Genomic DNA, 20896 nt, shown 5'->3' on the forward strand with positions numbered 1-20896 from the left:
ATTTCCACCTCTTCATACTCATGCCTTTATACAATTTCTTCCCTTTTAAAGTAGGCAGAATTTCTGAATGCCTTATAACCAGTGGTACATGGCAAAAGTGATGGGATGTTGCTACCATGATTGTCTTATATTACGTAAGTCCTTCTCACTAGAATAGTCTCCTTCTCCTGTTGGCCTTGAAGAGACAACAGCCATGTGTGAACTGCCTGTTGAGAGGTTCATTTAGCAAGAAACTTTGGGCAGTCTTTAGAATCAGAGGGCCTACGCCGTACATGTGCAAGGAACTGAATTCTACTAATAATCTAAGTTAGTGTGGAAATAGATCCTTCCCTACTCTGACCTCCATATGAAAACTCATCCCAGCTGGCACTATGAGTTCATTATGGCAAGATCGTGAAGGAGAAAACCCATCTAAGCTGGGTCCAGACTTCTGATCCACAGACGTTGTAAGATAACATTTGTTATCTTACATTTGTCTTGCTTCTAAATTTGCAATAGTCTATTTTTATATAGCAAAGAAAGGTAATGCAACTTTTATCTGCATGGGTAGGATACTGTACAATAATGTAACATTGATTTTTAACTGAATTTTAAAATGTTAAGGACTGAGATCCTTTACTCAGATTATTCTATTTCTTAAATCAAAGTTAATTATTTCAAAACTAAATTAATATGCATTCTTAGAATTATTTATCTCAAGTCAGAGAAAACAGTCCAAGAAAAAAAATAAGACACCACTCTGTGGCAGTGCATATGTGCCAGTAAATAGCAGAAGGTATTACAAATATACTATTATTTAGTGCTCATAATATCACTGACAGCTACATCTTATTATTTTTATTCATTTTACAAATAAAAAATTGAATCTCATAGAAATTAGTTGATTTAATAAGGGCCACTAGGTGGCTATGTCATCATTACCTAAAATTCTACGTGTTTTCAGAATGAAAATTTGGAACCATTCAATTATAATGTTCATCTTCCACACCAAGGGGAAAGAACATATTCTTCAAGTCATCTGCAATAGCAAATTTGTCATAAAGTGCTTCCATGTGCTTCTTCCTCATTTAAGGCTACAGGTATTCAGAATATCAATTTACATTTTATAGCACCTAAAGTTATTCTTAAAATGTACCAGCTTTCTCTTGCAGATCCAGCATTTTCTGGGCTCTCCCATTGGTCCTGTCTCTCTGGGAAATCAGCTGCTGCCTTCTCCATGGTGGTGTGGTGCAGAGGAGTGAGCACAGGTGCTTCGTAACACAGGCCTGGTACTAATCCTGCCTCTTTACTCAATAGCTTTGGGACCATCAAGAAAACTCTTAGCAATTTATAAACTCTTTCAACCCCTTTATATAAATTTCTCCTTGGCTGGGCTCAGTGGCTCACACCTGTAATCCCAACATTTTGGGTGGCCGAGGTGGGCAGCTCACCTGAGGTCAGGAGTTCGAGACCAGCCTGACCAACATGGCGAAACCCCATCTTTACTAAAAATACAAACAAAAAAAAATTAGCCAGGTGTAGTGGCACACACCTGTAGTCCCAGCTACTCGGGAGGCTGAGGCAGGAGAATCGCTTGAACCCAGGAGGCAAAGGTTGCAGTAAGCCGAGATTGCACCATTACACTCTGGCCTGGGCAACAAGAGTGAAACTTCATCTCAGAAAAATAAATAAATAAATAAATTCTCCTTTTTATGGTATTTGTACAAATTATCTTGGATAATGTTCATGTGTGTATCTATATTTATACATATTATATGTATATATATTATAAGTATAGCCATACGAATGAGTGTGTATACATGTCTATGTCAATCTCAAACCAGGTACTTTCCCACTACTCCTCTTTCTTCAAAGTCCTACAAAATTTTGATGTGAATTCTGTACAGTGGCATAACCTGCCCTAATTTATGATGCATACATGATGGTTAATTTTACACCCTAATTTGACTGGCCATAGAGTGCCTGGATTAAATATTATTTCTGGTTGTATTTGTAAGGGTGTTTCTGAAAAAGATTAGCATCTGAATAGCTGGACTCATAATGTCTATCTCCCCAAAGCTTGCCCTTCCCAAAGTTGCTGGACATCATCTAATGCATGAAGAACCTGAGGAGAAGAAAGTGTCGAGGAAGAAGAAATTTGCTCCTTTTCCTGCCTCCGTGCTTGAGCTGAAACATGTCACCTCATCTTTTTCTGCCTTTGTATTGGCATTTACACCACCAGCTCCCTGGTTCTTAGGACTTCAGAGCCACAATGACTTGTATTACCAGCTTTGTGGGTCTCCTATTTCCAAACGGCAGGTAATGAGCAGTCTTAGCCTCCATAATCAAGTGAGCCAGTTCCTCATAATAAATACATATCTCTTACTGTTCTGTTTCACTGGAGAGCCCTGACTAATACGATATATTTCTGTAAGAATGGCTTGTGTCTTTGCTATCCTAGGTATTTCTATTCCTCATCCTGTGTTTGAAAAACACTTTAAAAAATAAAGAAAACTACATAGGGTGGTAAACGCAATGGTATACTCAAGTGTTTCATTATGAGAAAAAGATCTGAACAGCCGTCTCTTATCAAGAACAGCTGAGCCTAGACATGACCTTCCTTACTTGACATATGGAAATTCATATTACCTGAGGCAAGATTTTGTAAACTGAGGAGTGAGACATCAGTAGAGCCAAGTATTATTTTATTAAAGCAAAAAGAATACAGAACAAAAACAAAACAATTGTTTTCCAAGACATCGAAATGGCTGACATTTTTTTCAGTAATAATTAGAACAATATTTATTTTTATATTTAAAATTCATAGAAAATGCCTTACATTTAATAAAAGTTTGTTTCTCAAAGTAAAGAATTAGATACAGTCTTAAACACCAATTTTAGTTTTAGGAAAATACACCAATATACATTAAGTAAATTACTTAAGATTATAGAACTTGTAAGTGAAAAGATAAAATTTGATCTCAGAAACTCAGAGCATTAAAAATCCACTATTAGTATATAAATTACTATGGACTTCCTGCTTTAATTATGTGATGACTATGGAGTGTCACTCGTAAACCAACACAATCTTAAGGATGCACTATTTAGTAACAAATTCCTATGTACTTTGCTAGATAATGTGGATATGAGTTGACAAATTTCTCCTCTCCAGTCTTTTAAGTGGTAGAGGAAACGAAGAAGAAAAGAGAGTTCAAAGGAATTACAGCAATATTGTTCTTTCTATAGGAGGGATTAGGTGTGTTTCCCTAGCAAATGCAAAAATAATAACGATAATAATATTTACTAGTAGTGAAACCAAGATATTAGGAATAATATCTTTCTTGCAAGAGATTGCAAGCATCTCTTGCAAGAAAGAGCAAGACTGTTATGAGTTAAACTGCGACTTCCTCAAATTTATATGTTGGAGTTTTAATTCCCAATACCTCCGAATATTACCTTATTTGGAAATAAGGTCTTCGTAGAGAATATAAAATTAAAATGATTTCATTAAGTCATTAGCAGTGGGTCCTGAGCCAGTATGACTGGTGTCTTAATAAAAAGCAAAAACTTGGGCACAGAGATGTACATAAAGACAATGTGAAGAGTCATAGGGACAAGATGGCATCTACAAGCCAAGGAGAGAGGCACGGAACACAGTCTTCCCTTGCAGACCTCAGAAAGAACCAACTCTGTGGGAACCTAGATTTTGGATTTCTAGCCTACAGTATGACAATACAATTACAGTTTAAGTCACCAGTCTATGATGCTTTGTTATGGATGCTGTAGCAAATGAATACAGACATTCTAAGTAAAAGAAGGGAAAAGAAAGGAAGAGATGGTCACAGTGGAGATGAACTCAAGTGAAGAATCTGAGTCTCAGCACAAGGGCTACTCTGCAGAAGTGGGTAAGGGAAATGAGAACACTCAGGAGCTTGGTGGGCACAGGGTCATGGGGACTGGGCAGTTCCAAGGATTGAAATACGGATAAGCGGGCTGAGAAAAGCAACATCTAGAGAACTTGTAGATGAGTGCTCCATGGTTTGTAACATTAAAAAATGAGACAATGCCTGCCTCATAGTCTAGGAAAATCCCAATACGACAGGGAGGCACAGCCATAAAGAGAGTCAAAACCTTGAGATCGGAAGAGGAGGAATCCTCAAAAGCATTATACTCAGATGTATCCTGTAATCCTATAACCCAGTAGCCATATTGAGGTCTGTATTTGGAGTAAATACTTGAAGAATTTGCACTTGGGTCAAAAGTAAACCCAGGGCTCTTCCTTTTATTCGGATTACTTATTTTACTATGTACACCCAGAATCCAGGCACTCTTTCCAGACACATCTACTTCCCAGTAGTATTTCCCTGAAGAGAAATATTGGCAGCCCAAGACACCAAAAGCAGAAAAATCTCGTGGATTTGAATTCTTAAACATGCTGGTGCGTACAGTTGCCACTTGTCTCTGATCCTCAGAAACAGCAACATTCGAAGTGGCACTGCCTGGATTCAGCATCACATCCACTGTAGAAAAAATTGTAGAGTCAAGGGAAAGATATGGGATAGATGTGTCTTGATGGTATTGAGAAGACACATAATGAAAACAGAACTTGTGTCAATATCAAACAGAACTTGTGTTGATAAGTCAGAAGTTAGTAGGACACTTAAGAATTATAGGGTATAGGCAAGTTTGGGGAGGAACACATGGAACTCAGATTATGAGATCTAATAGTAACCACAATTCTCAAAGTAGGTGATTTGAGGTCCATATCATCTTACCCCAGTAGCACTGGACATCTGTCAGCTCTGAAATGACAAAAGTTTCAGTGATGTTGTTAGAAGCAAATGAGTAAGCACTGGCACCTGTATCTTCTCCTGAAGAGGAGGGGAAGTAAAGGGGAATACTGGGATCCTATGCACTGGCGAATGAGAGGAGGAATCAGACACCTGGCCATTCCCCCTGAGATAGGGCCACATCTACAGCACAGGATTTTCCTCCTTCTCTGGCCCACCTCCTCTCCTATACCCTAACCTAAAAAAAAAAAAAAAAAAAAAAAAAAAAAAACCACCAGCTCCCCTGTTGAGCCCTGATACTAAGAATTCCACACACAGCCTTCCCCTGAATCCCCTTACCTCTCAGAACTTGCAGCATTCCACTCAGATCTGGTTTTTGGAATACATTCTTTAGTTTCTTGGAAACAGATTTTGGCTTCTTCAATATCCAAGTTTCACTCCTAGTGATAAAAAAAATTGATAACCATTACACTTTTGCCCTATTTTCTCTCCATCCAAGACCACTATCTCTTTCACCTTTCACCATAGTGATGCACTTGGACCCTATTCCCTGAGGACAGTAGAAGGAAGACACCTAACACTGGAGCCCTTAGAAACGTGCTCATGTCTACCTGTCTGCCTACTTCCTTTCTGTGTAACCTTGGAAAGGTCTTCACTTCAAAGATGTTCACTTTCTTCCCTTTGAAATACAATAATTGCCCCATGCTTTCTACCTCTTAAAAATGAATATAAAATTAGATAAAATAATAATGTTTTTTCTTTTCTTTTTGAGACAGAGTCTCGCTCTGTTGCCCAGGCTGGAGTGTAGTGGCATGATCTCAGCTTGCTGCAACCTCCAACTCCGGGGTTCCAGCGATTCTCCTGCCTCACCTTCCCGAGTAGCTTGGATTACAGGTGTCTGCCACCATGCCTGGCTAATATTTTTGTGATTTTAATAGAGACAGGGTTTCACTATGTTGGCCAGGCTGTTTTTGAACTCCTGACCTCAAGTGATCCGCCTGCCTTAGCCACCCAAAGTGCTAGAATTATAGACATGAGCCACCACACCTGGCCAATAATGCTTTTAAAAGATATCCAGTACCTCTAAAAAACTTACTTAATATTTGGAAAAGTCATTGCCATCTCAGTGGGTCCTCCAGAAAGAGGCCAGAGATGTGGCTTCCCAGAGAGATGGTCATTAAGGAGGTCACAGAATCTGTCGTCTACTGTGTGGTTGAGGGAGTCCTATATTGAAAAGCTAAATGTTTTCCAAAATCTGTTATCCCAATATGAGGCCTAGAGAATAATGTCTGAGGTTGCAAGCTCTCTGGGCAAAGAAGAAATTACAATGATTAAATTAATTAATAGTAGTCTGATTTTCATGTGTTTAAAAAAACTTTGATGCTGCTAAGTAGGTGGGCAACTTTAGACACAAAATATTATTTTTTCCTACAAGATAGTAAAGTATGTGAGCAAGAAAAGATTATATTGGCACCAGGACCAAAGTCACTGTTGCTCAAGACTCGAATCTATTTCTGCAGAAATCTAAAAAGCACCACCTAGAAAGTTATTGTTTATTTTATTCTCTGGGAGAAATGCAAATATAAGGGTATGGTGTTTGGAAAATTTGAGTCTGGCATAGAAAGAGGGCAGATCCTCGCTGCAATAAGACAGGCATCTATGCTGTATGGAAACAACAGACAGAGGTTTGAATATAGTGACTGAAGTCATGGGGTTCTGATATTGCAAACTCTTATTCCTAAGGCCTCCTAACTCTGTGACCTCCCAACACCTAAATTTCTTACAATTGAAAACTTTAACCTGTGATTAGCAGTTTGGGATAACTTAATACACAAATTTCCTAGCCTTGTAATTTTTTAAGTTGTTCTGATTGACAATATATCCCAGGACTATAATCCTCTTTTCAGACAAATAAGACCATATCTCTCTTCCATATATACCTTCTCATGACGTCAATCACATCCTGGGGAAAAGATAGAAAACATGAGTCAAAATTAGGGTTGCCAGATTTAAAACATAAAAGTGGCTAGTTCAATTTCAATTTGGGATAAACAATACATTTTTTTTTGTTATATGTATGATCGCTGCAATATTTAAGATACTCTTAAACATATTATGTTTCCTTTATCTGAAATTAAACTTTAACTGAGCATCCTGTATTTTGTCTAGCAATGCTCAAAAGAGCGATAGGCCCTCCTCTCTTACAGAAAGTTTTATCCACCTTCCTCCCCTCACTTTTATCATCCCTTGATATGGTGGGAATAAACAGATGGTCACAGACTGGGGACAAAGTGTGGAGATAAGATCCAGACTGACCACTACAGAGGACTCAGATAAGGGTGTTAGCAAGATGCTTCAAGTATCTCAAGAAGGAATATATACAAAAGAGAGGGAGGAGCTCCACTGTTTTTATACATTTTTAATGAGATAACCATATTAATTCATTGTGTTTTTATTTTATACATCAACAGACACAAAATGGCGAAATCTGTTTGACAGATATTTTTTCAGGTTTTATGGGTTCAATTATGAAAAATTAATAACAACAGTCCTTAAGAAGTGTACTTTTGCTGTGAGTAAAAGCAAGCAAACATTTCAAGTAAAAGTTTGTCTGGCCTCCCTGTACTCACTCTACATGCTGACTAAACTCTACCATAAGTGATCTCATCCATTTTTCAGTATGAAACAAGCCACAGAACAAGTAACTGAGTAAGTCTTAAATGTAACTTACTAGTTCCCAACTACTTACGCCCCACTGTCTAGAATAGTAATATCCACTTAGTTATCATCTTAGAAACTATAAAATTTTATCCTGGATTTCAACATTTTATTAACCTAGTCTAGTTTATGTTTTAAATTGTTTTCAGCTATCTTTTCTTCCTCACCATAACGATTATTTCCTTTATTTTTTTGAACAAGTATGTGCCAGTATATTTGGTCTCCCTCTGTCTGATCTGACCCCCTTTATACCAACAAAGAATTGACCTCCAGTTGACTTTACACCCTCAGAAATAGTTTTACTGTCTGTATTAGCTTTTTTGTTGTTATAAGACAAAACCCAGCTAAAACTCGTTTACATTTTTAAAAAACGAATTCAAGGGATCAAGTATAATTTTACTTATAGTTAGGTTTTTAAGCTAAAATCTTGCCATCAGAATCTGGTTTTTCTTCTACAAATTATATTTTATACCTATTATGTTGACTTTTTTTCAGATTAATTATGGTATCAGCTTGAATCTCCTGGTTTAAATTATTATCCTTGATATAATATCCATCACGAAAGACAAATTCTCCTTTTACTTATGACAGTAAAATACTAAGGCATGCAAACGATCAGTATGAATTGGGTCAAGTATCTATGTAAAAATAATGACTGTAGGGTTGGTAAAAAGAGAAGAATTGGATATAATGGTTTACCCAGAACTGAGTAACATATACATGCCTAATGCTACTAATTTTGTCAACCTTAACCAACTATCTGGAATGAGACAGGGTAGGGATGGTTCCTCAAAGAAGTATTATAAAGAAACAATCAAAAGGAATAGAGGTTGGACAGACAAACAAATATTGTCCACTATGGTCCATTCCTCAGCTGTCTGCCACCTCTTCACTCTTACTACCAAACTATTTCCCAAAAATGGCACAACATAATACAATGGCTACAGTAACATCAAAAATGGATAACTTACACCATATAAATACTATAACTAAAAACGAATCAAAGACCTAAAGCTATAAAACTCCTAGAAAAAAAGGGGGAAGTGCATGATATTGGATTTGGTAGTGATTTGTTGGCTATGATAAAAACAGTAAAGGCAATGTGAGAAAAAAAAATAGGCCTTTACCAAAATTAAACTTTAAAAAATCACCAAGTTATCAAGAACACTATGAAGAGAGTGAAAAGCCATTCCACAGAATGGGAAAGCATATTTACAAATCATATATCTGATAAGGTATTAATATCCAGAATCTATAAATGAGTCCTAAAATTCAGCAAGAAAATCAACATCTATTCAGACAAATCCTCTCAACAAACTGGTAATAAAAGAGAACATCCTTGGCCAGGCACAGTGGCTCACACCTGTAATGCCAGCACTTTGGGAAGCAGAGGTGAAAGGATCACCAGGTCAGGAGATTGAGACCATCCTGGCCAACATGGTGAAACCCCATCTCTACTAAAAAAAAAAAAAAATACAAAAATTAGCTGGTCATAGTGGCGTGTGCCTGTAATCCCAGCTACTCGGGAGGCGGCTCACACCTGTGATCCTAGTACTTTGAGAGGCCAAGGTGGGCAGATCACCCGAGGTCAGGAGTTTGAGACCAGACTGGAGTTTGAGGCCAGACTGGCCAACATGGCGAAGCCCCATCTCTACTAAAAACACACAAAAACTATCACCTGGGCATGGTGGCATGTGCCTGTAATCTCAGCTACTTGAGAGGCTGAGGCATGAGAATTGCTTGAACCCAGGAACCGGAGTTTGCAGTGAGCAAGATCGTGCCACTGCTCTCCAGCCTGGGTCACAAAACAAGACTAAATCTCAAAAAAAAAAAGAGGAAGTTTCTCAACTTCATTAAAAGTCTAAAAATAAAACAAAATAAAAGAGAGACTCCTATAGAGGTAACATCATACTTAAGAGGAAGAGACTGAGTACTTTCCTCCTAAGTTCAGAAAAAAGGAAAGGATATTATTCCCTCTCACCATGCCTATTGAACATTGTACTAGAAGTCCTAGCTAGTGCAATAAAACAAGCAAAGACAAATGAAAAACTATATAAACTTCAAAGTATGAAATAAAACTTCATTCTCAGATGACATGATTTTCTATGTAGAAAATGCCAAAGAATTGATATTAAAAAAATCTCTTCTATAACTAATAAGTTGCATAAGTTGCATAATTGACATTTTTTCTATGTGCTACACCTTTGCTATGTGCCAGTAATGAAGAATTAAATTTTTTTTAAAAATGCAATAGCACCAAAAATAAAAAAAGGAAAAACTCTCAAAAAAAGTATAGAATCTACATGTGGAAATAAGAAGCCTTTCAGCAGTATTAGTTATTAGGATAAAGCAAATACATTGAGATACCAATACATTCCCACTAGAAAGGCTGTAACAACAAAAAAAGCAGGCAGCGTAAGTACAGGCAAGGATGTGAAGAATCTAGAAACTTTTTATATTGCTTACAGGAATATAAAATGAGTAACAACTTTGGAAAACAGTATAACTTAAAAATTATACATAAACAACACACAACACTCTTAAAATCTACTCGAGATAAATGAAAACATGTTTGTATGAGAACATGTAAGTGAATGCTTACTGTAGCATTATTCTTAACAGTCCCTAACTGGAAAATATTCATATAGTCACCCAGTAGTGAATACATAAACATAATATTACGTATTCAGATAACGGAATAGCATTAGCAATAAGAAAGAGAAAAATGCTCATACATACTGCAATGTGAATAAACCTCAAAATATTATGCTAAGTGAAAGATGCTAGATGCAAAAGACTACATGTTGTATAATTCAATTTATATTGAACGGTCCAGAGAAGCCAATTAATACAGACAAAACAGATTGTTGCCAGGAAGTGGAGATAAAAACAGATATGGAGATAGAAACAGGCATGAGAAATATTTTTGAAGTGATTGGAAAGTTCTAAAACTGATTTGCTTATAGTACAAAGAATCTTCTCTACAAGCTCAAATTTTTACACTGCCTATCATAAGTAAATAACAATGGTAATCTCCCTTGCTATTCATATATTTAACTATCTTCATGACCCCTGAAATGACTGGCATAAAGGGGGCACTGCTGGGCCAAAGGGACCATTTAATGTCACCTAGAAAGCCTAGGGACTGGGAAGGAAAGGAAAGTCAGCCTCTGTGTTTTTCCCCTAATCTCATATGTAGATAGGTGCTCCATCCCAGGTCTTACCTGCAGCATCTCTACTGATGACCCCCTTAACCGCCGCTGGAGATCTGAGATAAGCTTGCTGGCATACTGCCTCTGCTGGACCAGCTGGTCTTTAGCTGCTGCCAGGTTATCCAGCACATTCACCTCACCTTCCTCCAACTTTTGCAGCTCTTTCTGCTCCTCACTGTCCAAGATGACTCTCATTTCATTGAACCCTTTCAGAATCTTCTGTCTCTCAGTCTGGATATAATTCTTGGGAATGAGAAGAGAAAGAGGCAGTCAGTCTGGCTGACTGAAGGCCTGCTTCGTATGAGTTCTTATCCTGGGAGCCAGGATAAGAACTGTTTTCTCAGGGAGTTCTCAAAAGGAATAGTAGGCAAAAGCCAATAAGCAATTTCTAGTGAAGCCATGTTTTTCTACTTTTTAACCTGAGCTCCTCCCAAAGCAATATACTCAAGTCTGTTTTATTGAGGCCTAATCTGAGACAAAATGTGATGCCTGGGTGAGGCATGGATTGTAGACATCTTGTCCTGGACAAACTTGCCTTTCTGTGTCTTAAATTCCTCTATCCAAACCCCCTAAACGGAATCCTGGGTCTTTTCCCAGGGGGTTTGCTGGAAGGATTGGTACCTCAAACCTGATGACACAAATGGGACACAGGAGTCACAGGAAGCTTTTTTATTTCCCTCCATGCTTTCACTTCCAAATACTGTGTTAATTTATGATATGTTTACTCTCCAGGCCTCAAACTCCAACAGGGAAGGAATGAAATGAGACCTAATCAAATGGCTTCCACACTCATTAATTCTAGTGTAGCAAAGAAGAAGGGTCTCCTTATGCTAGAGCCCAAGGTCCTGCTCAGTTATCTGTCTAATGATCCTTAGGAAGTGTCTCTTCCTGCCTTCCAGCTGGTTCTTTCTTGTCCAATGTCAACTTGCAGCTTCTCAGCTTCTTGATCCTCCTTTATCAGCCTCTGCAAGGCTGCCTGCAGCCTTTCCTGTGAGAAAGAAATTATAATAGAGTCAAGTTACGAGCTTTCTCAGCACCTGGATAGAGGATAGCAAGGAAGAAATTGGGTGGTTCTCAGAAGGGAGTAGTTTACAGACAGTGAGGCTGGTGATTAGAACCTATGGCGTGGAGGAAAATCTGAGGAGATGAATGTATTCTTTATTCCCGGATGATGGAAGTTGTAGGATACAGTAAATTCCTCTTCAAAGTTTAACCTGTTAACTTCCTTTAAAATTCAAGAGGGAGAAAAATCGTTAAGATCAATGAGTTCTAAATTCCTCTCTAAAGTACCAGTATGTCAGGTATGTTCAGCTTCCCTGTTCTTTGTTCTGCATTTTAAAGTTTAACTTCCTTGTTCGTTATGCCTCCTTGCCCCTAGTTTCAGTAAACAACCCCCTCCTAGCTTCTATTACCTATTCTGTCCTTAGGCATTCTTAGTCACCTGTTCTGTCCTTAGGCAACCTTAGTCACCTGTTCTGTAACCCTCTTTCCTGCCCCAACTACTCACCCTGCCCCTCTGGCTCATATCCTTACTCTCTTTAAAATAGCCAATTAGAATTAACTTAGACATGTGGTCCGACCCTAGCCAATAGGGGAAAGGACATAGCAGTAGGGACTAGCTGCATTAGGAATAAGACCCTCTTCCCCTCCCTTGTCCAGTATACTCTCGCCATTGCTCCATCCATGAGATGCACCTTTCTATAGAAGTAAATTTGCCTTGCTGAGAAAACTTTTGCCTCAGTGCTATGTTCACATGGCAGCACCGAACATTTACTTCCAACAAAGTCACCATCCCCTTATCAAGGGTAGCGTCATTCTTTTCCTAGAGAAAAAGCAGACCCTGCAGTAACGAAAGACTTCCTCTCATTGCCACTCTTCCCACATCTAACCAGACATGTTCCCAAAAACACCTTTCTGCTCAGAGTGCCATATAGAACTTATCTTATACAGCAACTCTCCATTCATTCAACAATTCTTTGCTAAAATTTGTATTTGTCTTTAAATAGAAACAATGCGTAGCAACATCCTTCAAGCTTCAGAAACTAAGCAAAGAATATGGAAAGAGATCACATGGCTCTCAGTTCTGGTGATAGGGGAATAAAAAAGGATTAAAAAGAAAAGTGGAGATTTCATATCAGGTGCCATATTCTGCTCTCTGCTCTTGCTTCCTCTACCTTGGAACCTACCTGACATTCTTTGACCACCTCGTGTATGAGGAATGTTTGATGACCTTGGTGTTCCTGAGACAGTTCACAAACCCAGCAAATGACTTTTCCATCCTCCTTACAGAAGATCTGGAGTTTTTTTCCATGGTGTTCACAGACATCTCTTGTCTGCTTCTCCTCTGAGCTCATCTTGACCTCCCTGACTCTCTGCACTATGTTGGCCAGATGCCGATTAGGTCGGAGGTTCCCAGGCTGGAATCTGGTCTGACACACAGGACAGCTGCTTTGCCCTCCTGAGATGATCATTGACTTGTTCTTTGCAGTGATGCAGGCATGGCAGAAGCTGTGGCCACAATCTATGCTCAGAGGGTCTGACAGGAGCTCTAAGCAGATGGGGCAGGTCACCTCCTTCCCTATGTCTACCTTTACTGATAATTCCATTGCACCACTCCCTTGGCTTCTTTCTGTCTTGACCCTTGAAGTTCTTGGTCACGAACTCCTGTGGCGCTGGGAATACTGAAAAGAACAGGATAAGAAAAGAGGGAATAGAAAGAATACTGATTTTACCGAGATTTACCACATGACAAAACATTAATATTTAACAGAGAAAGGAGAAAAGAAAGACATGAAGAATAAACCAATGACAGAATAAAAAGGACTTTGTAGTAATTTCAAACACTTTATTCTTAATTTTTGTCTCAGGACAAATTTTATCCCATCAAAGCAACTATGGTTATTTTCTCTTTTTCTACGGGAGAGGATTGAGGCTCTTCTACCAAAAGCCTTGTTTAACCCATCATTTGTCCTGCCCTTTGTCCCCCAACCCAAAACACATTTTCCATGTTAAATGCACTAAACACACTCCTGCCCCTGGGCTTGCACACATGCTTTTCTCTCTGAATGGCATGATTGTATCCCTAGTATGTGCATAATTCACTAGTTTTAAGCTACTGAGTTGTATTTACATAGCATCAAATGCGCTCATTTTAAGTGTATAATCTCATAATTTGTGGAATCATGTAACTATTAATGTAACTCAATTTTAAACCATTTCTACCACCTGAAAAAAGAAAAACCCACAACCTAATGCCATCACTCCTATTCTGATTCCAAGCTCCAGGCAACCACTAAAATCTTTTAGGTTTTTAACCAATTCATAAAAACAGAATATATGGGGTCTTTGGTGTCTAACTTATTTTACTTGCACTATTAAGGTTGATCTACTCTGCCTTTTTCCCCAACATCAAAAACACCTCCTCAATTAAACTGTCAAATCTATGACTGCCTCAACACTTTTGCACTTCCTCTTCTCTCTGCATAAAATGATCCTCCCCCTGATGTCAGCAAGAGCAAGACTCACTCTTACATTTAATTCAATCTCCTCTTACATGTCCTCTTCTTAGAAGGTCATGCTATAACTTACTTACAAGAAAACCACCAGCAATATCACTCACTGTACATTTGGTTTATCTTATTTTTAGATGTAATATATAACATTGTTATGTAAATGTCTACCTCTTCCTCCTGAAAAGTAACCCATGCACAGACCTGGTACTATTTTTGTTCATTGATATATCCTCTATACCTAGAAGAGTGAATCACATACAGAAGTAAAATGCTAAACGAATACATAAAGCTAGAACTTCCTTATCCCTCCATAGATGATTATACCTTTTAATCAGATTTTTAACTTTTCTTTCCATTAATTAGCAGTCTCCCAATAGCTGAGCTTAGGGCCACAATTATGGTTTCCAGTGAAGAAGCATTTACATCCTAATACATCTACCCATAGCAAGTCCTCCCAGGCCCTCACACTCATGCCCCACAAACATACGCACACACACACCACGACCACCACCATCACCACTGTGAACAATTTTATAACCAGTTACAATTTAGAAATCACTGTGACTTATTTATTCTTCATACAAAACCCTTGAGAAATAAGAATACTCCCCTTCTTCAGGTGTGCCAATGGAATCAAGTGACTTACAAAGATCACTCATTCTAATCTAATAGGTAAAGAGTGAATGTATTGTCCCCAAGGTCCTCCTTCAGAGTTCTCTCCACTACTGCACAGATTTAAACAGATAACAAAGGTGAAGGCTACAAGAGCTATATTGATGCCCAATGCTATGGGGGTATAGAAATGGAGAGATCCAAACCTATGCAGTTCTGGGGCATGCTGTGGTTTTAAATGTTGAAATTTCACTTTGGCCTGGACATATGACAAGGATGAGGATAGGAACTTAAAGGCGTATGTCTGTAGGGAAGAGGAAAAGAAGCTAAAATAGTTATGGAATCACACACATGACATACACTCAATGAATATATATTTCAAAGAAACATCTGTTGGTCATCAGAGAAAAGTCTCAATTCATAAAGGAGGCCAAATATATTGAGAATATGTAATGGAGAGATAAAGTCTGTCCCATTTCAAACACAATGAATGCTACTATGGGATGGAGTGTTTCTCCCCAAATAATGTTGAAGTCCTAATGTGTGAATGTTCTCTTATTTGAAACTAGCATATTTAAATACACTTAGGTTATCATGTGATCATTAGGGTAGACCTGTGTCCTTATCAAAAAGGGAAATTTACACACAAAGAATATGCCAGGGTGAAGAAGAAAGCGGAGATCAGGGTGATGCACCTGTAAGCCAAGGAATGCCAAAGGTTTCCAGGAAACTATTAGAAGCTAGAAGAGAGGCATGGAGTAGATGCCTCCTTCACAGCCTTCAGAAGGAACCAGCCCTGCCAACACGTTTTAACTTGGATAACTAGCCTCCAGAATTGTAAGGCAATATATTCCTGCTATTTAAAACGACATTTTTGGTATTTTTTCTATGGCAACTCTAGAAAACTAATACAAGTGCTTATTTTTCTTCATTTATTCATTCTTTATCCTAACATTGAAGAAATGTTGCCCCATTGAAACTTTTCCAACCTAAGACAGATAGACAGGCACATAAACAAAATGCATACTCCCTTTTGAAGGTGGTACGAATGTAATTTTTATGGCATGGTTAAGGCTAACTAGATCCATAGCTTCCTTATTTCAGAATATTCTAACTACACAGAAGCTTTCTGTATCTGTACAGTTTAGATTTTAAAACAAATGGGCTGGACATGATCGCTCACATCTGTAATCCCAGCACTTTGGGAGGCCGAGGCAGGCAGATCACGAGGTCAAGAGATGGAGACCACCCTGGCCAACATGGTGAAACCCCATCTCTACTAAAAAATCCAAAAAGAAAATTAGCCGGACATAGTGGTACATGTTTGTAGTCCCAGCTACTCAGGAGACTGAGGCAGAAGAATCACTTGAACCGGAAGCAGAGGTTGCAGTGAACCCAGACTGTGTCACTGCACTACAGCCTGGTATCAGAGTGAGACTCCATCTCAAAAAAAAATGTCTGGGAATGGTGGCTCAAGCCCCCAGCATTTTGGGAGGCCAAGGTGGGCGGATCACCTGAGGTCAGGAGTTTGAGACCAGCCTGGACAATACGGTAAAACCCTGTCTCTACTAAGAAAATACAAATCTTAGCCAGGCCTGGTAGCAGGTACCTGTAGTCCCAACAACTCACTCAAGAGGCTGAGGCAGGAGAATTGCTTGAACTTGTGAGGCAAAGGTTGCAGTGAGCCAAGATCATGCCTGGGCAACAAAGGGAGACTCTGTCTCAAAACAGAAAAAAAAAAAAATAAATGAAATTAAATTAGAGTGGCTACACCATAAGGAGAAAAACTACTATGAGGTGTTTAGCCACCAATATCTTTTTTTTTTTTTTTTTTTTGAGACGAGGTCTCATTATATTGCCCAGGCTGATCTTGAACTCTTGAACTCAAGTGATTCTCTTGTCTCAGCCTCCGAAAGTGCTGGGATTTTAGCTAGGCATAGGCACGAGCCACCATGCCTGGCCTAGCCAACATCTTTTAAATTTCCCCATTCCCTGGGTCAGGAACTACCAGTGGAGAAAGTAGGCATGCGGAAACCTGGCAAACTCAGAAACATTGTTACCACTTCTTATTCCTCTAAACTCAGAGTTCATTTTTCAAGGACCCATTAACATGTCCAGGGTTTAGTTTTCCCCACATTAATTACCCTTTTTCCAAGAGTTCTAACTCTCTGGTCAATATGTCTCAGATGAGTCATTTTGTAACAAAGGACAGTTTTCATAAAGCAACCACAGTCTCATCGCTTTCTCTCATGGTTAGTTCATCACTTCTTAAATCCATCATTTTATTGAAGACTGCTCAAAATCACTTTCTCACAGTGAGACCTACTCTGAAATCTATTTAAAATTGCAAAGCCCTTGACAAGAGCACTACAAATACCCTATCCTATCGCAACCCTTTTGGTTTCCTGCTTTTGTTTTGTTGGTTTTACATCTATCCTGCAGTAGCTGCTACCTTTTTGCTACATTAGAACTGCTTGTTTACCTCCTTTTTTCAACTGCGTGTTTACTTCCTTTTCCCTAGAGTATAATCTCTTTCAGTTATTTAATATTGATTATGTATCAAATAGACCGCAATTTATTTTTACTATAGCTGTATGCTTTTGTTTTGTGAATTTAATCAAAAATATCTTCAGGCCAGGCATGGTGGCTCAAGTCTGTAATCCTAGCACTTTGGGAGGCCTAGGCAAGCAGAGCATGAGCTCAGGAGTTCGAGACCAGCCTGGCCAACATGGTGAAACCTTGTCTCTACTAAAAATACAAAAGTTAGTCGGGTGTGGTGGTGGGCACCTGTAATCCCAGCTACCTGGGAGGCTGAGGTAGGAAAATTGCTTGAACCCAGGAGACGGAGGTTGCAGTGAGCCAAGATCTTGCCATTGCACTCCAGACTGGGCAACAACAGCGAAGCTCCATCTCAAAAAAAAAAAATAATAATAAATTAAAAGTACATTTTTATTTATTGGGCCCTGTACTAGACTTGAGTAGGCAATTAATAAATACTAGATATGGACCTTGACAAGATGTACGGCAAAGACACATAAGTAGACAGTTACCTGGACCTCTGAAAAATGAAAGAAAGAAAAGTACATATCAGAATATGGATGACATAGGCATCAAGGTACAGAATGCTCAGAGATACGATCAGGGTAAGACTCAGGAGAAATTACCAACTCCTTGCCTTAACTCTGTGAGAGGGAAAATTGAATAGGGTGTTGAGGTAACACAAGATGAAAAGGTGCACTGAGAATAATAAAAAGCATCTTCTAAAGCAGGAGAGGACACCAGAGGTCCATAAGGCACTACTGAGGTAAGAGTAAGCTATGGGCGCTCACAGAAGAACAAGTTCCCTGTGACTGGGCCTTCAGAGGCAGGTGACCAAAGGGGATCTGCAGAGACGGGCAGCAGTCTGACAGTACCACAGCCTCTCTCATCAGACGAACCAAAGGGCTGCTAATTTATCAGGAAAGCTGTGGACTGCATCCAAGAAGTTACCAGAAGGCAAGTAAAAGGATACGCTTCGAAAGGGCCTTACTCCTGAAGAATGAGTAGCTAAGCCTCCTTCCCCCCACACCCAGGTCCAGATAAGGGCTGTCATCCCTGCTGAACCTCATCATGGGTCTCTTTACGAAAAATAAAATCAGAGCTTCACTGCACAAGCTTCTTTGGGAGAAAAGAGGAAGAAACTTGCTGCCTCTGAATAAGAGAATGTTCTCATCAATGTTGGCAACGTAGAAAAATCAAAATGACAGAATAAGAAGGTGATAGGGGTACCTAGGTTCAAGAAATGAATGGTCCCTCTATGAAACAAGGCTTTTTGCTTCTGCAAACCTCTCTTCTTTAAAGGTACTCCTCTCCCAAATTCAGTGCTTTCTTCCTCTCCCATCTCAGCAGACAGTTCACAAGCTGCCTCTTTTTGGTTATGCAGAGCAGCTTCAGAACCACAAATTAAACTCACCCAAACACAATCAATCTGTTCTTCTCATTTTCTCAAAGCCTCCTGGCAGTTGCAGTGAGCCGAGAGCGAGCCACAGCACTCCAGCCGGGCGCCTGGAGAAGGAGCCAGACTCTGCCTCAAAAAAAAAAAAAAAAAAAAAAAGCCTCCCATTCTATGCTCCCTCAGCTCACCGCACTCACCTTCAGTCCAAAGTGGAGGAGTCTTGAATCAAGGGAGAAGAGTGAGGGAAAGGCAGGAGAAGGTGTGGATCAGATTCACTCATGAGCCAGACGGCTGGTCTCCACAAATGCGTTTCCCCACAGAAGCTGAGTGAGAAACGAAAGTTAAGTTCTCAAAAGTGAAAGAAAACAAAGGAAGCTGAACAAGAGCTTACATAACAATAAACCCTGGGGAATAGTAATGCTTCAGTACTTTCTAGCTTCTGCTGTACCAGGAGGGCACTCATTCACTATTATTCTTAATGCAGTTTACTTAAGCAAGAATATTCTAATAAAAAGAATGTGAGTTACAGTTATACATTCTACAGCTTGCCTGAACACTTAGAATTCCAATGGAGTTCTAAAATTGTTAGTCAAATCTATCTTTTTTTTTTTTTGAGATGGAGTTTCGCTCTTGTTACCCAGGCTGGAGTGCAATGGCGTGATCTCGGCTCACCGAAACCTCCTCCTCCGGGGTTCAGGCAATTCTCCTGCCTCAGCCTCCTGCGTAGCTGGGATTAAATCTATCTTATATTTAAGACCTAAGCAAGTAAAATAAAGATCCAGAGACTTGGGACGCAGCTTCTTGAAATGCAGTCTGATGGGGAAGATAGTTAGAAAGCTCAACATATTTGGGCTGACAAGATGAGGATTAGCAGCTGTCATTGTGAATGGTAAAAATAAAATTATTTTTATAAATAAAAGGATCTTTAGTGTGAACTCATTAAAAAAATGTTCTCAAAATGTCATTGAATCTTAAGAGTCCATCAATTAATTACCACTTTCTGCTCCTAATCCAGACAGGCCAGATGAGGATGGATTTCAGAGAATAATAGAGGTTAAACTGTCCGTGTCCTGTTACCTTGCCACTGAGGCAGGTGAGGACATGGAAGGTAATGTTGTATTTGCCCGAGCATAGAAAGTCAACACCAAGACAAAAGTATGCCAAATTGCAGGGTCTTTATTGCCGGCGGCCACGGAGGACTCACATCTCTCCAACCCGTGGCCCCCAAAGGAGTGTGTGAAGACCCTTTATACCCATAAAAATCACCTTGGGAGTGAGGGTGTGGGACAGGGTCTGGCAGTGTGGGGGTTCCGGACATTCTAGTGGATTCCTGGGCGAAGATGGGGTGAGGAGCTCCGGACATTCCAAGGGCCAGAGGCCTTTTTGACGTTCTGGTTATTTTTTAAGTGATTCACAAAAATCAAGATTAGCATTTGTTTACACACCGTCTGGGTAAGGTGGCGATTATAGTCCTTAATTACTTATTCACATTTGGGTTATACAGAGCAGTTTCAACAGAAAGCTAAGGTATGGTTGAGGTATGCAGTTTTATGGGGCTTTTTACCATGTCACAGTAATAAATGATGCTGTTTAATTATAATCATTCACTAGGTCACCCTCATGCTTTCATAATTTTCCACTTTTCCCTACTTTTTTTTTTTTTTCTTTTTTTATGAGATGAAGTCTTGCTCTGTCACCAGGCTGGAGTGCAGTGGAGCAATCTCGGCTCACTGCAACCTCCGCCTCCTGGGTTCAAGCAATTCTTCCACCTCAGCCTCCCGAGTGGCTGGGACCACAGGTGTGTGCCACCACGTCCAGCTAAATTTTTTTGTATTTTTAGTAGAGACAGGATTCATCATGTTGGCCAGTATGGTCTCAATCTCTTGACCTCATGATCTGCCTGCCTCGGCCTCCCAAAGTGCTGGGATTACAGGAGTGAGCCACCATACCCGGCCACTTTTCCCTACTTTTCTAAGAAAAGTTTGGTCATTTTCACACGATCAATTAAAAACTAGCACCGATACATGTTATATGTCATGCACATACTTCTGTGCCCTGTTGTCTATTGTATTCTTGTTTAACTGCATATGCCAAATAATGCCATTAAAAACTGATGGAGGCCCTTGGTGTCTCATGCCT

General features: G+C 39.4%; 1 protein-coding gene across 3 annotated transcripts; it reads right to left on the reverse strand.

Annotated features, from left to right (window-relative positions):
- Nucleotides 1-2667: 2667 nt before the first annotated feature.
- Nucleotides 2668-19106, reverse strand: TRIM22 (tripartite motif containing 22). Of its 3 annotated transcripts, XM_017507270.2 has the most exons (9): nucleotides 18955-19106; nucleotides 18776-18867; nucleotides 12886-13380; nucleotides 11592-11687; nucleotides 10712-10942; nucleotides 6710-6732; nucleotides 5109-5209; nucleotides 4755-4781; nucleotides 2668-4499 (listed from the first exon to the last, which is right to left on the reverse strand). In XM_017507270.2, exons 3-9 carry the CDS (start codon nucleotides 13303-13305, stop codon nucleotides 3904-3906), a joined length of 1494 nt encoding a protein of 497 aa, XP_017362759.1. In that variant the 5' UTR covers nucleotides 13306-13380; nucleotides 18776-18867; nucleotides 18955-19106; the 3' UTR covers nucleotides 2668-3903. The 3 variants fall into 3 exon arrangements, with proteins under 3 accessions (XP_017362759.1, XP_017362757.1, XP_017362758.1); XM_017507268.1 differs by lacking the exon at nucleotides 18776-18867; XM_017507269.2 differs by lacking the exon at nucleotides 18776-18867 and having other exon boundaries at nucleotides 12886-13363; nucleotides 18955-19105.
- Between the last annotated feature and the right edge of the window lie 1790 nt (nucleotides 19107-20896).

Source organism: Cebus imitator, unplaced genomic scaffold, assembly GCF_001604975.1.
Source record: "Cebus imitator isolate Cc_AM_T3 unplaced genomic scaffold, Cebus_imitator-1.0 Scaffold370, whole genome shotgun sequence".
In the NCBI taxonomy this organism is placed as follows: domain Eukaryota; kingdom Metazoa; phylum Chordata; class Mammalia; order Primates; family Cebidae; genus Cebus; species Cebus imitator.

What these genes read in the sequence shown, in the direction of transcription:
- TRIM22 (XM_017507268.1), bottom strand. Translation starts at nt 13,305, where the DNA reads ATGGAATTATCAGTAAAGGTAGACATAGGGAAGGAGGTGACCTGCCCC. An exon ending in AAGAAAGAACCAGCTGGAAG is followed by an intron (nt 10,943 to 11,591) that starts GCAGGAAGAGAC and finishes CTCATTCCCAAG; the next exon opens with AATTATATCCAGACTGAGAG. An exon ending in CATCAGTAGAGATGCTGCAG is followed by an intron (nt 6,733 to 10,711) that starts GTAAGACCTGGG and finishes TCTTTTCCCCAG; the next exon opens with GATGTGATTGACGTCATGAG.